Below are 15,740 nucleotides of genomic sequence, written 5' to 3'. Positions count from 1 at the left end.
TGCTTCTATCACACATCTAACCATGTTCCTGACTCCTGGCTCCAGCTACACACATCACCATGTTTCCAATCTCCATCTGTGGATGTACATGTAACCACGTTCCTAGTGCCTGATTCCAAATAATGAAGTAGTTTGTGACTCCATTCTGCTGGAGCTAGATAATATACAAGCATGAGATGACAACTGGACTTCTTTGATGTTCACCATGATTATAATTTCCAGCTCTCTCAATAACAACATTCTGGAATGGAAATTTGGTTAATGTTGAGTAATGCTAAGAATAGAACAGCATCTCATATTCAGTGATGAATTATTCAGCATTTCCATCTACAAGGAATGCCAAGAAAATAATGGAATTCTATGCAAATGATGGATGAGTGCAGATTTGCCAACATGCAAGAAACTGTTTCCTTCAGGATAGATCAGCTAACTTGTTTCCAGCTTCCAGCCACCACCCTAAACCTCACTCCAACCACTACTGATACATCACAGTTGAACTGTGTAACATCTGCTGTCAACAACTTGCCAAGGCTGTTTCTGCAACATTTGGCAAACCTGTAAATTCCACTTCCTGGACTGTGATGGGGAAAGTGGATAGAATTTCAATCTTTTGCAATTCCCCTTAAAGTTGCACATCATCCTGCCATTAAAATATGTCACCATTCTTTTTTGTTGTTGAGTCAAGTCCTTAACTAAAACAGGGAATATTTCAATTAATGGGCAGCAGCAATTCAAATATATCACCACCTTCTCTAGAGCATTTATTGATTAGTAATTAATCCTGGCCTTGCCAAATATGCCCACATCATGTAAGAATAAAAACTATAAGGCAAGGAGAAGTTAACTTAGAGCATATCAAAAGGCATTCTGAAGCAATGTTTGGATTTCATTGTTCTGATTACTCCATTTAGGGAATGTCATACTATGCAGTCAACATAAGCAACATCATAAATTGTGATTTTGCAATCAAAAGAGATTTACACAGTGAGCTAAGCAGTAATTTGCAGTCATTTAAGAACAGGAGGAAGAAAGAAGAGTGCTGCTTTGAGCTAATGATCACGTAAGCAAAGTTCCTTGATAATAATTGAATCTGAAAGGCAGCCTTGTAATAATGCAACTATGGTTTGTCAATGAATGTGCACATTATAAGCATATGAACCTACTGAAAGATAATTGTACTAACTCAGCAGGTCTGCAGAGGGGAAAATAGTAGTTTATCATTAATTATAAATTTAACAGATATTAAGCAAGTACAGTGTAAGGAAGGGCAGTGATGTGAGATGAAAATGGAAATGGCAGCTTCGTTACCAAACGTCTGATAAACCAATACTAATGGGTATTACTTCAATTTGTTGAACTGAATGTTAAGGAGGCTGTAAACTGTCTAATTGAAGGATGAGGTGATATTCCTCAAACTTCCTTTTAGTATCTTTGGAACAGTGTAGGAGGCCACCTTTAGTGGGAATGGGTTGGTAATTAAATTAGCAACTGATTGGCAAGATGACATTTGTGGATTGAATTGAGCACTCAAAAATGCAGTTAACATTTAGCCTCAGCTGTATAGAAGAGGAGATGTTGTGAAGAAATTGAAATAAGATCAATTAAGTCACTGACCCACTCGCAATAAAGCTGAGGAAAACTGAAAGTGTTTCCTCACAGCTCTCTATGCCAATCTCCAGGCCTTGTTCCAATCTTAGGCAGCTGTCAAAATATTCTGAATCCTTATGGCATTCATAAACATGCAAAGATGTTAATAAACTATGAAGCTATTAAATATATTCAAAATTTTAAAAAGGTCTCACCTAACTAATACCTACCCTCACAGCATCGACCTTTCATTGGAGGAGCTACCTTTGCATTTGGTTGGACCTGGCAGATTTTCATGGTGGATTCTCTGTGTTGAAGTGAAGTTGAAGGAACACTGACTGCAACTTCGACCCGTCCTCATTCACACAGGAGTCCTGAATTGTAAATGTCACACAGGGCTACATCAGCAATTATGCAAGGAAACTGCTGAAATTTCCCTATAAAACTCAGGTCAATATCCACTGTCCATTTACCACCTATCTCAATTTTGAGTGAGCCTGGAAATGGATGGTCAGTAATATTCTTTGAAATAAGTAGGAGCCTTATATTAGTTTTTAAATGAGGTCCTATATATGTTACCCTTTGTTATTAGTTATTAAATGCCCTAAGTAGTGAGTGGCTCTTAAAGGGAATGTTCTTTCTACTGTCTCAAAAATATTGACCCGGAATTTCCTTGCATTGATAAGCCACCTGCGGTTGCTAGTCTCCCAGCTGCCAAGTCCGCACTTACCAGATACAGATTTTTCAGCTGCTGCTTCCTAAATGAAGCCAGCTGCAATATAGTGGTTGTTGGCTGCACCTGCTGGTCACAAGTGGCAGCTCATAGCAGGGTCCGAATAAGGCCCATCCACCCAAAAGTTGCATCTCGAAGTTCATGAGCTTGTCAAAATATTTGAAGGCTTTGAATTTTTCTGGATGTTTCTGACATTCACAAACTTTCACAACTATTGAAAGTTAATCATACCAATATAAAAAAATGCATTTTTAAAATATTTTTATATCAACTTCAAAGTCACTAGAAAATATTTTCACTACATTTAAATACATTTAAGTTAATAACATTAATTTAAAAAAAAGGTAAGTTAAATTACCTGAATGCTCCCTCATAGCTATTCTTCTCCAATGAATTAACAGAGTTAGTATAGCTCCACTAGATACTACAGCACTAAGGATATGCAATCTGCCTGTACTTCAGAGCTCAAAGTTCGAACAACCTAGAAATAACAGATCCTCCCATGAAAATCTGTCAATAGTATGATTGACTTCACAAGGAGAATTATGGTATTGAACTGGCTGCTCCCTGATTAGTGGAACTGGGCACACTAAAAAATAATTTTTGTCTGTGTACAAGCTGGTCTCAACGTGCTAAAAATTTAAATGATACATCTTATAATTCTAACCTTTTTAATCATTCACTGACATTGGTAATAATTGTTAATTTTGTTTCATATTAAAACTAATACTATTGTTGAATCCTAGGAAATTGAATTGTAGAAAGCTCTGGTTGATAAATAGTGATTGTTAGAGGCAACTAAATGTAATTATTTGTCTTTTTTCTAAATCCTCTGTTGTTCATTTATGCTATTACTTTAAGGTGGTTTCGAATGTTATTGGCTAAGTTTCATCTTGCATCTTAGAACAGCTTCCTACTCAACAAGACCACTAAAAAAAGGCTGGGCCTCAAAAGTGGAAGGATGCCAGCCTTCATTTAGAAATTCAGGATTCCAATTATAAAACCATCTGGTTCTGCGCTGTGCCTTCATTGACAGAAAGTCACAAGACAAGTCAGACCTGTTGCTATCAGATTTTAGAATTGAACCAGTTACCACACTGAGGTTAAACTAATTCTACAGAGAGCACAGTCACCATCAGCACTGAATCAGTGAAGAAAACATTTCTGGAACAAAAAATGCAGTGGTTTATTTTGTTCTTCATTGCAACTGTTCTGTCGTTTATTCTCTATCACGTACGGAGAAGGAAGAGGTAAGATAAGTATCTGAAAATTCATGTTTTCTTTCCTTCATCATTGAGAAGTAGGTGAATGCTTGCGTTGGAACTTAAATTCCAGAGGACTTTCAGGATCCTGTATCACATATTTTAACAATGATTTCTTTTGTATGCTGGTTAACCTGGTAACACCTATTTAAATATTTACAACTACTGTAAAAATAAAAGTAGAATATTAAACACCGATATAAAACTGTAGAAATGGATGAAAGATTAATATTGTGCTGTTGCAGGCTTTTCTGAGAATCAAACTTATAAACTTCTGATTTGTGTAGTTATTGGAAGTGAGGAGATGCGACATGATGTCTTTCAGGAGTAAAGACCTCAACAACTTGAAGGATTCTGATTTAGTGATAAGTACAGTAAAGAGTGATATTCTTGTTTTAAACTTCAGTCCCTTAACTCTGCTTGAAATAAGAGGATTCAATATATTCAAAATGTAAGATACTATAGAAAGATCGATATCTGTGCTATTTTATAAAGCAAAACAGTTTAACCTTCGTAAGTCAATACCATTTCTTGTTTCAGGAAAGCTTCTTTGTTAGTAATTTCTGATAAACTTCCAGCCTTTTAATTCTGGTCCTTAGCTTTTTGTTATCCATTTCCATCTGAACACTGAAGGAGTTAATATGTGATATGTAAGATGTAAATTTGTCCAAATGCAGTTCTGTGTGCTGCTTTCAATTGCATGTGGCATGCAATATCTTCATATTCCTCAGAGTGTTCACAAAACATTAGGTATTATTCTTTGCATTAAAACAAAACACGGTAGTGTAGCAGCGCCAGCTATTACGGCACCAGCGATCCCAATTCAATTCTGGCCACTGTCTGTAAGGATTTCTTACGTTCTCCTCATGTCTGCATGGGATTCCTCTGGGTGCTCTGGTTTCCTCCCACGTTCCAAAGGCATACGGGTTAGGAAGCTGTGGGCATGCTATGTTGGCGCCGGAAGAGTGGCGACTCTTGCAGGCTGCCCCCAGAACACTAAGCAAAAGATGCATTTCACTGTGTGTTTCGATGTATATGTGACTAATAAAGATATCTTACCTTATCTTATAATAGCTGTAAAACAATACAAGAAGGAAAACAGACTAACTGCTTGAAATTCCGATTGTGTCATTGATTCAGTGAAATGAAGTGCAAGTCAAGTAACTTAGATTGTGAAATGCTTGGAGGTTGTACAAGCACATTCTCCAGTGCGTCCAGTATATTGCAGGAGATATTGGAGTGAGGCATCAAATAGCTATGAGTGACGACAAGAGATCCTCTGGAAAGTATCAGAGGTTGAGGGAGTGAGTGGGGGGGGTGTGCAGTCTGTTGGTGCAGAAAGTTTGGAATCTGTAAAATGTTCGATGGGAGGTGGCAGGGGATTTGTAGAAACACTGGGACTGAGGCGATGGATGGATAGGAAATTGTACTGACAGTATTGGAACTAGAAAATATCTGTAAAGAGGCTGATACTATAACAATAGTCATTCGGCACGCTTCTAGCAAAAGATGGAGTTTCTGGAACACCCCTGGGATCATCATCCACCAATTTACATTCACACATCACTTGGCAGCAGCCGAGTTTACTCCACTTTGAAGGAAATTGAAGTAGATAATTTGCATTCAAATTCCTGTCTTGTATACCATGAAAACAAACAACTCATAATTTTGTGTGCAAAGTATATAAAGTTGGAAAGAGATTTTTCTGAGTCTTTACATAACATTAAACTTCCAGAAAGAAGTTTCAAAGAAATGAAGCTGTTATCAGCAAGTCAGATATAGGTGTTAATCCTTGTCAATTGAACAAGTTAACTCCTCTGCTGAAATAATAGTGAAGGAATTTTTGTTGAGACAGTAAACAAATGTGCAACACTAGAGTAGAGAAATAAGTTATATAAGTAAGAAGTTTTTCAATACTTGAACAAACCAACAAAAAGTTCAAACTGCTGGTAACAATTGATTTCATTGTTATCCTTATGCTTGTTGGTGTGATATAATACTTGGTTGTAATTTTGTCCACTTTTTGAATGTTTTTCGGTTTAAGGATCCAGTTAGAAGACACTATACTGTAATTCAATGTTTTTAATCAAAATAAATAATCTAATATTGCTTAAAATAAAGTCCTTTAATGTTATTTTGTTTAAACCTGTCTGCATTCCTGTTCTCAAGTCAGTTGCTCAGCTATTTTAAGTCCCCCCATTACATCATTCCCCCCCCCCACCGACTCCTACCCGCAATAATAAGAGGACTGGAAATTGCCTAGAAAAATTCCCTGAGGTTATGAATCGTATTGAACAGAAGACTCATGTGTTCTATGTAATCATCTCTGTGGGAAACTCATCGTTGTTTAATTGCTGACATGGTCATAACAAAGCTTAGACAATATTTTTGAATAATCAAAGAGCTTGTGTTGAGAGTGACTGCCCTTGACTTTAAGGAAGCACAAATTGATAGGGTGGAAAAAGGTGTATGGAATGCTTGCCTTTATTAGTCGAGGCATTGAGTTCAAGAGTCAGGAAGTTATGATGCAGCTTAATAAAACTCTGGTTAGGCCACATCTGGAGTATTGCATTCAATTCTGGTCGCCCCATTATAGGAAGGATGTGGAGGCTTTGGAGAGCATGCAGAGAAGTTCACCAGGATGCTGCCTGGATTAGAGGGTATGTACTATAAGAAGAGGTTGGATAAATTAGGGTTGTTTTCCCTAGAGCGGCAGAGGTCGAGTGGAGGTCTGATGGTTGTTTATAAAATTATGAGAAGCATAATAGAGTAGACAGCCGGTATCTTTATACGAGGGTTGAAATGTCTAACTCTAAAGGGCACGCATTTAAGGTGAGAGTGAGAAAGCACAAAGGAAATGTGTGGGGCAGGTTTTTTTACACAGAGTGTAAACGCACAGTGAAAGCCTGGAATGCACTGCCTGGAGTAGTGGTGGTGGCAGAAACAACAGAGGCATTCAAGAGGCTCTTAGAAAGGGACATGAATATGCAGAGAATGGAGGAATATGGACCACGTGCAGACAGAAGGGATTAGGTTAATTATTAGCTTAATTAGTTTGGCACAACATTGTGGGTTGAAGGGACTGCTCCTGCATACCATACACCTTTTTCCACCTTATCAATTTGTGCTACCTTAAAGTCAAGTGCAGTCACACTCAACACAAGCTCTTTGACTAAACGAGTGATGAAATCTGGAGCAGAGTGGTCTTGCTGTATTGTTCTATGTTCTACAAAGAACCTGGTAAAACTGAAGTTAACATGCACCAAGGGGAAGATACTCTAATGTCTGGTGCCATGCCTTGCACGAAGATACACTGTTGTGCTTGTTGGAGGTCATTCATCTCTCCTCCAGGGCATTAGTCAGTATTTAGGCAAATTATAATCAATGAGAAATAAATTATATTTGGCATTGCCGTTTTACTTACACTTTTTCCCTTAGCATTCATGCTTATTTTTATTTATTAATCAAATTTAAAATAATTGTCTATGCCGTGTACAAGGAATGACCTAGGCTCTTTCCTTGGCCTCTCTGAATTTCCATCCATATTCTTACTGCCCCTTGTTGATGTTATTCAAAAACAAAGTGCCAGTTTCCAAACATTCACAGATACCTCACTTTCTTAACATCTCTGATCCTTCTAAATCCGACTTCCAAATGAGCAGAATTTTCGCCACAATCACAACCTTGGCCACTAACTTCATCTGTTACTCTGGACACTATTCATGGCATTGTTCACACTGTTCTCAAACTCAACACCATTTTGACTCTGTACTGAACTCTTCACTACATATCCGGGCATCACAAAACCTGTCCAGTGCCACCTCAGTAGCGTTGTTCTCATCCATACATTGGTTTGCTTCCAGACTATTCCAATCCACTACATGCTGGCCTTCTACAAGAGGTCATTTTGCTGTGCGTGTCCCTACTTGCATCAAGCCCCTTCGTACATTGTCCCTACTGGCCTTCAATGCATTGATTATGAAATTCTCACCCTTATTTTAAACTCCCTCTTGTCTCCCCTTCACTCTCTATGGAATCTCCTCCAACCCGAGATATCTGTGCTCTTCAAATTCTAGCCATTTGGCTTTAGATGTTATTTGATCCACCAACAATAAGTTTGTGTTCTGCAACAAACTGTAGCATTCGTTCCCTACATTTACCATCTCTCTAGCTTTCTATAATCCTTTAAGATGTTCCTTAAATCTACTACTTTAACCATCTTTTGGGACATCTGTCTAACACACTTTTATAAGATAAGATAAGATATCGTTGTTAGTCCCATGTACATCGAAACACACAGAGAAATACACCTTTTGCGTAGGGTGTTCTGGGGGCAGCCCGCAGGTGTTGCCACGCTTCTGGTGCCAACATAGCATGCCCACAACTTCCTAACCCATACATCTTTGGAATGTGGGAGGAAACTGGACCACCCGGAGGAAACCCACGCAGACACAGGGAGAAAGTACAAACTCCTTACAGGCAAAGGCGGGAATTGAACTCGTGTCACTGGCGCTGTAATAGTGTTATGCTAACCACTACACTACCGTGCCTGCCCCATGTGATTCAGTGTTGCATTTTATTTGATAAATGTTGTTTTAGATTCTTTTAGCACATAAGAGGTCAAAATAAACACAAATTGTTATTGTAATCAAATGGAAATTTTGATTAACCAGTTAAGAAATGATAGAGGAGGGCAACTAATTGACTAGCTCCAATGTAATGGGGCAATTGTCTTCCTTCTGAGATATGTGATTCTGTGATTCCATGGGAAATGATGGAAGTTCTTTAAGTTCCTTTGTGGAGAATATAAAATAGATTAAGAAAAAATAGAAAGTGTAACAATCAATTGAAAGGGTAGAGGTGAAAAGCATTCTGGCTGACAGATTTCAAATGACTTTAAATACTTTAAGATGCTTAAAGGATCCAAAAGATTAACTGAAAGGTCAGAGTGTTCAAGTTATTTGTGAGTGAGGTTGTTCACCAGTCATTATACAGGCAGTGCTGTGCTAGGATATCTGTAGATTGGATGAGGTTGTCACTGAGCCTTGTTTTTATTTTCAATGCCACGTCACCACTTTCTGTTTGTTATTTCAAATGCGTGGGTGAATGGGCAGACCTCCATAGAACTTCAGCATAATTGACAGTGGTTAAAATTTCCAATCAGAGTGCATTTTGGATTTTTCCATTTTAGAAGAAGCAGCTGCTTTTTAACACAAGAACTAATCTTATTTTTTATTTCTCTCCCTCATCATTTCAGTGATGAAGCAAAAGCATTAGATGTATTATATTAACTATAATATAACAATGATATAATACCTTATATTATAAATGTGTTAATAATAAAATTAATCACTACTTTTGTTTACCCTCAGATAGCTATTTAACTTCTGGTTGATGGCCTCATCCTTAACCAATATATTGCAAATTATATAGTTGTGGTGTAAGCACACTTAACTACTCATTGCAGAGTAGTTTCATTGGTTTCACAAGAGAGACTGCAGCCAAAACCAATGGTTTAATTTGGTTTCATTGCTGAGCTAGTTTGGGCTCATTCCTGCCAAGAGTGGGGTTGAAATCAAAAACTGTAAAATGGTGACCGAGTTGGGAAATGGGGAGTACTGATGTACCTAATCTAAAGTTCACACATGGGATTGAACAGACTTCCAGGCTAAACCTGAAGTTGGATGACAATGGCACCCAGCAGTTTACTGAACAGAAAAAGAGTTGACAGACCACAATGTATTGAATTTGAACCAACAATTCTGCAATGAACCACCAGCAAATTGAAGTGCATTTTTCAGCATGTCTCTGACTTCAGTTGCACTATTTTTTGAATTATTTAAGTCTGTTTGAATTCTTTTTTAAGTATCTCTGACTTTGGGACATTTAAAAATGTGGGCATGAGGGTGTTCCAGGGACAGAGCCTCAAGAGACACTGCCTGAAAGAAGTCCCTGCTTTGCGTGGCTCCAGTTCACAGAATACTCATGGAACCCAAGTCAATTAAACCCACTGAGCCACAAAAAGCATGTACAGCTGTGGGAAAAGTAGTGGGGGTGGGGCAAATATGGGTGGTGAAGCAGATCAAATAATATCTGGCTATTGATTCAGAGTAGTGACTTTACATCAGAATTGGGTAAGACTGATGTTGACGTAAATGATCAGATGAACAAACCATTGAGATTTCCAGTGTCATCTGGTCTGGTTTTCCCCATATCCTAGGTGGGAACAGTTCAGAGGGTTATTTAATGAAAAGAACGAGATGCAAATTCAGAATGTTGCCGCTGGTCACTACATTTGAAATGCCTTGAGTGGACTGTAGGTATTTTCTGTTCAAACTTGTTAAATGTCTAGACAGGAGACACAAGAGACTATGGATACTGGAATGTGGAGCAAAAAGCAAACTACTGGAAGAACTCAGCAGGTCAAGCAGCATCTGTGGAGCAAAGAGATGGTCTGCATTTTGATGTAGGGACCCAACATGTCAACCATCCCCTTGCTGGACCTGCTGAGTTCTTCCAGCAGTTTATTTTTTGTTGGTTAAATATCTAGGTGACCCATGTCAATTTTGTGAATGCGGGCTTCAAGTTGTTGTAATATTCCTCAGTGTAAGGTTACCTCTTGTTCTGGTCCTCAGAATTGTGAACTGGAATTTAAATGTGCTGGCTTTTGGCAGATCACCTCGACCATTCCCTCACTGTCCTTTCAATCCCTACCATCTCTTTCCCACTTCCTAACCCTACTTCTCCACCCTTAAATATTCCTTTCTTCCTTCCCCTCCCTTCCACTACATCCCTTTCCTATCTACATCCATTCGCATCACATCTGCCCCATCCTTACACCCCACCAATCCCTCCCTATTTCCTCAGCCTCCATCCTCTCCCCATTTTCCACACCAACCATCCACTGCTACCTCCCTACCTTTCCATTCCTCCCCATTTCCCAATCCTCCATCTCCATATCTCCACCCCCTCACTACCTATCATCCCTACACCATTCCCTTCCCACAGATCCATCCCTCACCTCTCTCCACTCCTCCACACCACAACCACCACTCCCTCCCAACTGTTCTACCTACCATCCCTCCCAACAATCCACTCCTCCCTACTTCTATATTTCTCCGCACCTCCATGCCCACTACACCCTCCTCACCTCTCCATCTGAACCATACCCTACAAGAGCTGCCTGAAGCTGGTCCACTTCACCTGAATGCTGCCTGGTGATGTGCCTGATTTAAGCCAGGCACAAGTTCAGCTATTCTATCACAGGTACTGACCCGTGATCCTAGAAGTATTCACCTTTGTATCTCATTCCTCCACAATTCAATAAGGTAAAAGGACCTCTCTGGGATTATTTGTGCAAATACTATGTAATGAAACACGTTACAATGACATAAAAATATTTTGATGACAGCACCCTCAGCAAATAATGAAGGCTGCTATGTTTAAAACATAATCACGATGTATATGATGTCATGGTTACATGATTTCACTCCAGTAGTATCCAGAAGAAGCAATGTTTCCACCTGAGGGATGTTACATGATGCCTTCCCAGGATCCCAGGATGACCAGTCCTTCTCTATAATTATATTATGTGACAAATGTATATAATGTTACAAAGAGATAGATTACAATTGTGTAAATACATTAGAATGGTTCCAATATACAGACACTTATAAACTCCAAATTCTGACTAAAAATAATAGGCAAGCTCCAGTTATATTTCACTGGGATGCTGCCTCGAGCTGTGCCACCCTGCAGCCTAATTTAAGCAAGGCACAAAATTCAACTATTCTTTTGTAAGGATTGTTCCATGTAGCCGGAGCTAACCAGTTTCTCCTCTCAGACATAGCCTCAGTTACTAGTGTCCTGCAATGTAGATGTTGAAAACAAGGTGGAGATGAGATACTAATGCATCTGACATTATACCCACCACTGTGCCCAGTGGGGTTCCAGTTGCCAGTTGCCTCTGGCCTGTCAATGTGCTCTTTTTTAGGAAGTCCCTTAGGATCCAGGATGACTTGCTTCCACTCTGCTTAAAGAGCAACAAACAATCCGCTAGCGTAACTCAGTGAGTTGAGCAGCATCTGTGGGAGGAAAGGAATTGTTGGCATTCAGGATTACAACCCCAAACGTTGCCAATTCTTTTTTTCCCACAGATGCTGCATGACCCGTTGAGTTCCTCCTGCAGATTGTTTGTTGCTCCAGATTCCAACGTCTGCAGTCTCTTGTGTTTCCCCTCTGTTTATACGGGTTCTGAGGTGGCTAACAAGACCGGTATTGGAACCACAGACTCTTCCACTGATGGGGCAGGAGGTAGCTGATGGACCATCTGTGTGCTACTAATGCATAGCCTCAAGGATCTCAACAACATCCAGAATGCATCTCCTCCACTTTGAGCAGTTGTGGGCAAGAGATTCCCAGGGGTCAGCGGGAATGTGGCAGCTTTGAGCATGTCCTGGAAAATAAAAGGTAAAAATATTTATTCAAGGGAAAGGGAAAAATACTGGGCAAAAACTCAGAGGCAAAGAATATCAAGTAAAAATCGAAGAGAAGCAAAGGGCCTGAGAAAAGAAACTAAAGGTGAGCTTCTGCTTAGAAAAGATCAGGTCCAGCCTTTGCTTCAGTTTTTGGCACAGAGGTGAAGGTTGTTTGGGGCGGCACTCCTATTTCCACCAAAGATAGCGGTTCTTGCTGGAGAAAGTTTCCTTGAACTCTATGTGGATTGTGCCAATGTACCAAGGGGATTTCCAGCAGTGTATTTGTGTTTCCCTTTCAGTCTTGGTCCAGACCATGTGAAATGGAAGCACAATAACTAGATCTTCATCGGCCCATGTCAAACGTCCTCGAAAAGTAAATGATTCTGTTAGCTCAGGTATGGAGTCAAATGACTGGCTGAAATGTGTAGGAAAATGAGAATACATGCATTGTGAAGCTTCATAGAGGGAGCATCCTTGTGTTTAAACTGAGAGTGAAAGCTTGCAGTCTGGTCTCATTTCCTCTATTCAGGTCCTTTATAGTTTTGCAAGATTCCCCCCCCCCCCCCGCCCCCCAAACTGAGAAATGTCTGCGGCTCTGTTGTATTCAATGTCATTGTCTCTTTTTCTAGTAAGAACAGTAGACTTTAGCTTCCTGTAAGTGACAGGAAGAGGGGATTTCTCAGCTTGACTATTGCCCACAAGAACTGTCAAGTTCCAAGACCTTTTCCTGCAGTAGGTATGAAGTAAATGGGTTCCCAATTTGAATGTTTCTGCAGAATATCCACAGATTCAGGGATCATAATTCATGGAGATAAACCAGGACATTTCTGCCTAATGTCCTGAGGAGACAGCAGAACAATTATATCATCCAGGAATGAGCATACAGATGGGTTCAGTTCTGATTCATTGTGTAGAGCTGTGTAAATCATTATTTCTGATTCTGATCTTTATCTATTGGAATGGTATGTATGGTAGTACCACAGGCACAGTAGTGTAGCAGTTAGCGTAATGCTATTACAACACCAGAGACCCAGGTTCAATTCCAGCCACTGTCTGTAAGGAGTTTGTGCGTTGTTCCCGTGTCTGGCGTGGGTTTCCTCTGGGTGCTCCAGTTTCCACCCACATTCAAAAGATGTACAGGTTAGGAAGTTGTGGGCATGCTATTTTGGCACCGGAAGCGTGGCGACACTTGCTGGCTGCCCCCAGAACACTCAATGCAAAAGGTGCATTTCACTGTGTGTTTCAATGTACTTGTGACTAATAAAGATATCTTATCTTAATTTGGGGCCACTCTCAAGGCTGAGTAGCATTAGCTCTCTTACCATTAATACATGTGGGTCAGAAGGAGAAGCAGGCTGATCTGGTCCCAGGAATGGTTATGAAGAATTGCTCCAGATCATAGATTTAATTCAGCCTGACTGGCACCCGGGGTCCATCTCATCTGAATGAATTCCACAAGAAGGATCTCCTTTGAAAGTTTACAGCCTACTAGTTACTCTGGTTCAATTCTAATGGACCCATCTTCCCTTTCCTTATACTCACAAAATTCTATATGATTCAAATTCTTTCCAAACGTGTCCACCTTGTCTGAAAGGTTCATTAAAACAATCAAGAGGTTCAAACATTTTAAAATATAATATATAATGGAATACTTTGAAAGGTATTAGCCGAGTAATTCCATTGTGCTATGTTTCCCTAATACTACTTGCCAGAGAACAATTTCACTCAATTAATTTGATGACGTACTTCCAGTCTAATTATATCCATGTACCAATAGTGCAGTTTCTGTGCCAATCACGCAGTTTGAAACTTTTTTTTTGAAAATAATGACACATGTTTTGAAGAGAAATCATTTTTGGTTGCTCCCAGAATAACCTAGCCTTTATAGTATTGCTTGATCTGCAGCACTGTTACTAAATGAAGCAAGTTTCAGGTGAGTGTGAGACAGGACCCTTCACAAAGTTGTACCCACTTGAAGCACCATATCCACCAATAGCCTCCTGACAAGCCCCTCACTGATCGCAATTGTTAAATCCAAATCCAAATCTGTCACAGCCCAGTACAAGATCCTGATTTCAGAAAGTCTTCTGTCCCGTTGCTCTGATTCTAGACTCCCATCTAAAACCCAGGCTCCAAAATCCAGAACTTCCCTGTCCCCATGCCTCAGTCATGCTCTGGCCCTCTCTTCTGTCTGATCCTCAAACCTGAGCCCAATTACTGATGCACTTCAGAGTCACAGAGTCATAGAGCCATACAGCATGGATACAGGCCCTTCAGCCCAACCTGTCCACACTGACCATGGTGCCCACCCAGCTAGTCCCAATTTCCTGCATATGGCCCATATTCCTCAAAGCCCCGTCCCTCCATGCACCTATCCAAGTACTTCTTACATGATACTATTGTACCTGCCTCAACCCCTTCATTTGGCAGCTTGCTCTGTATACTCACCACCCTCTGCATGGAAAAAGTTGCCCCTCAGGTCCCTTTCAAATCTTTCCCCTCTCACCCAAAACCTATGCTCCCTAGTTTTGGACTCTCCTACCCTGAGGAAAAGACTCTTACCATTCACCTTATCTATGCCTCTCATAATCGTTCTCCTTTGCTTGTTCCAGCTTGTGAAGTAAAGTATTACACTGGGCTGTGAGTATTGGCTAATGCCTTGGCTTTGCAGTGGCAGGCCCAAGACCAGACCACACCCGCCTTGCAGCTTAACATTAACTGTTTTTCTCTTCTTCCCAGTTCTGATGAAGAACCCTTGGACTTCAAACTTTAACTCTGTTTCTCTTTCCAGAGATGCTGCCTGACATCCTGAGTGTTTCCAACATTTTCTGTTTTTATTTCAGGCCCATAACTAAAGTGCACTGCAAAACAATATTTCAGTGCTTAAAAAATAAATGTGTGAACTAATTTCTGGGCTATTGATTTTACCTTCTGCCATGGAAATAAGAAGCTTTAGATTGAGTCCATTTGTCTTCTATTGGAATACCCGTGTGTCTGCTGTGTCTCACTTGGCAGTACTCTTGCCTCTGGGTGAGAAATTTATGGGTCCAAGTCCTATTCCAGAAATGTGACTTTGAATGGCGCAGTGGCACAGCTGGTCAAGCTGCCTCACAGCCCTATTGACCCAAGTTCAATGTCGACCTCTGGTGCTGCCTGTGCAGAGCTTGCATGTTCTCTCTGTGACCATGCGGGTTTCCCCTGGGTGGTCCGGTTTCCTCCCACATCCCAAAGATATGAGATTTGGTAGATTAAATGGCTACAGTAAATTACCATTAGTGTGTAAGGGAAGTGGTAGGATCTGTGGAGAGATTAGGGGAATGTGGGGAGAATAAATTGGATTAGCAAAAATGGGAACTTGATGGTCAGCACAAGCTTGATGGGCTGAAAGGCCAGCTTCCATTCTGTATGACTCTGTGATAATTCAAGGTTGATATTTCAAGGCAGTACTGAGGATGTTCTGTTCTATCAGAGGTGTCTCTTTTTGGATGAGATATTAAACAAAGGGCCTGTCAACATTTGTGAACAGAAGAGGTTGCAGTTGTGTTAAGGTGAAAGAATGTACTGCCATAGGTTTAAAAAATTACAAACTCAAACCTTGTTGAGTTTTCTTGCTCATATGCAATTCTTCCATTGACATTGATGGATTATGTATTTTGTTTAGATCAGGTATGGCAGGCACAG

At 40.2% G+C, this 15,740-nt stretch overlaps 1 protein-coding gene across 1 annotated transcript in view; it reads left to right on the top strand.

Moving 5' to 3' along the window:
• The first annotated feature begins 3,181 nt into the window (after positions 1-3,181).
• The window catches only part of ptgis (prostaglandin I2 (prostacyclin) synthase), a 60,776-nt gene continuing 48,217 nt past the window's right edge, over positions 3,182-15,740 (top strand). The window contains exon 1 of the mRNA XM_052031196.1: positions 3,182-3,570. Within this exon, the coding sequence (XP_051887156.1) occupies positions 3,497-3,570 (74 nt within the window). The 5' untranslated portion in view covers positions 3,182-3,496. The remainder of the gene's footprint in view (positions 3,571-15,740) is intronic.

This window comes from Pristis pectinata, chromosome 16 (genome assembly GCF_009764475.1).
Source record: "Pristis pectinata isolate sPriPec2 chromosome 16, sPriPec2.1.pri, whole genome shotgun sequence".
In the NCBI taxonomy this organism is placed as follows: domain Eukaryota; kingdom Metazoa; phylum Chordata; class Chondrichthyes; order Rhinopristiformes; family Pristidae; genus Pristis; species Pristis pectinata.
Note: the sequence above shows the minus strand (reverse complement) of the source record. Positions and strands in the feature narration are given on the sequence as shown.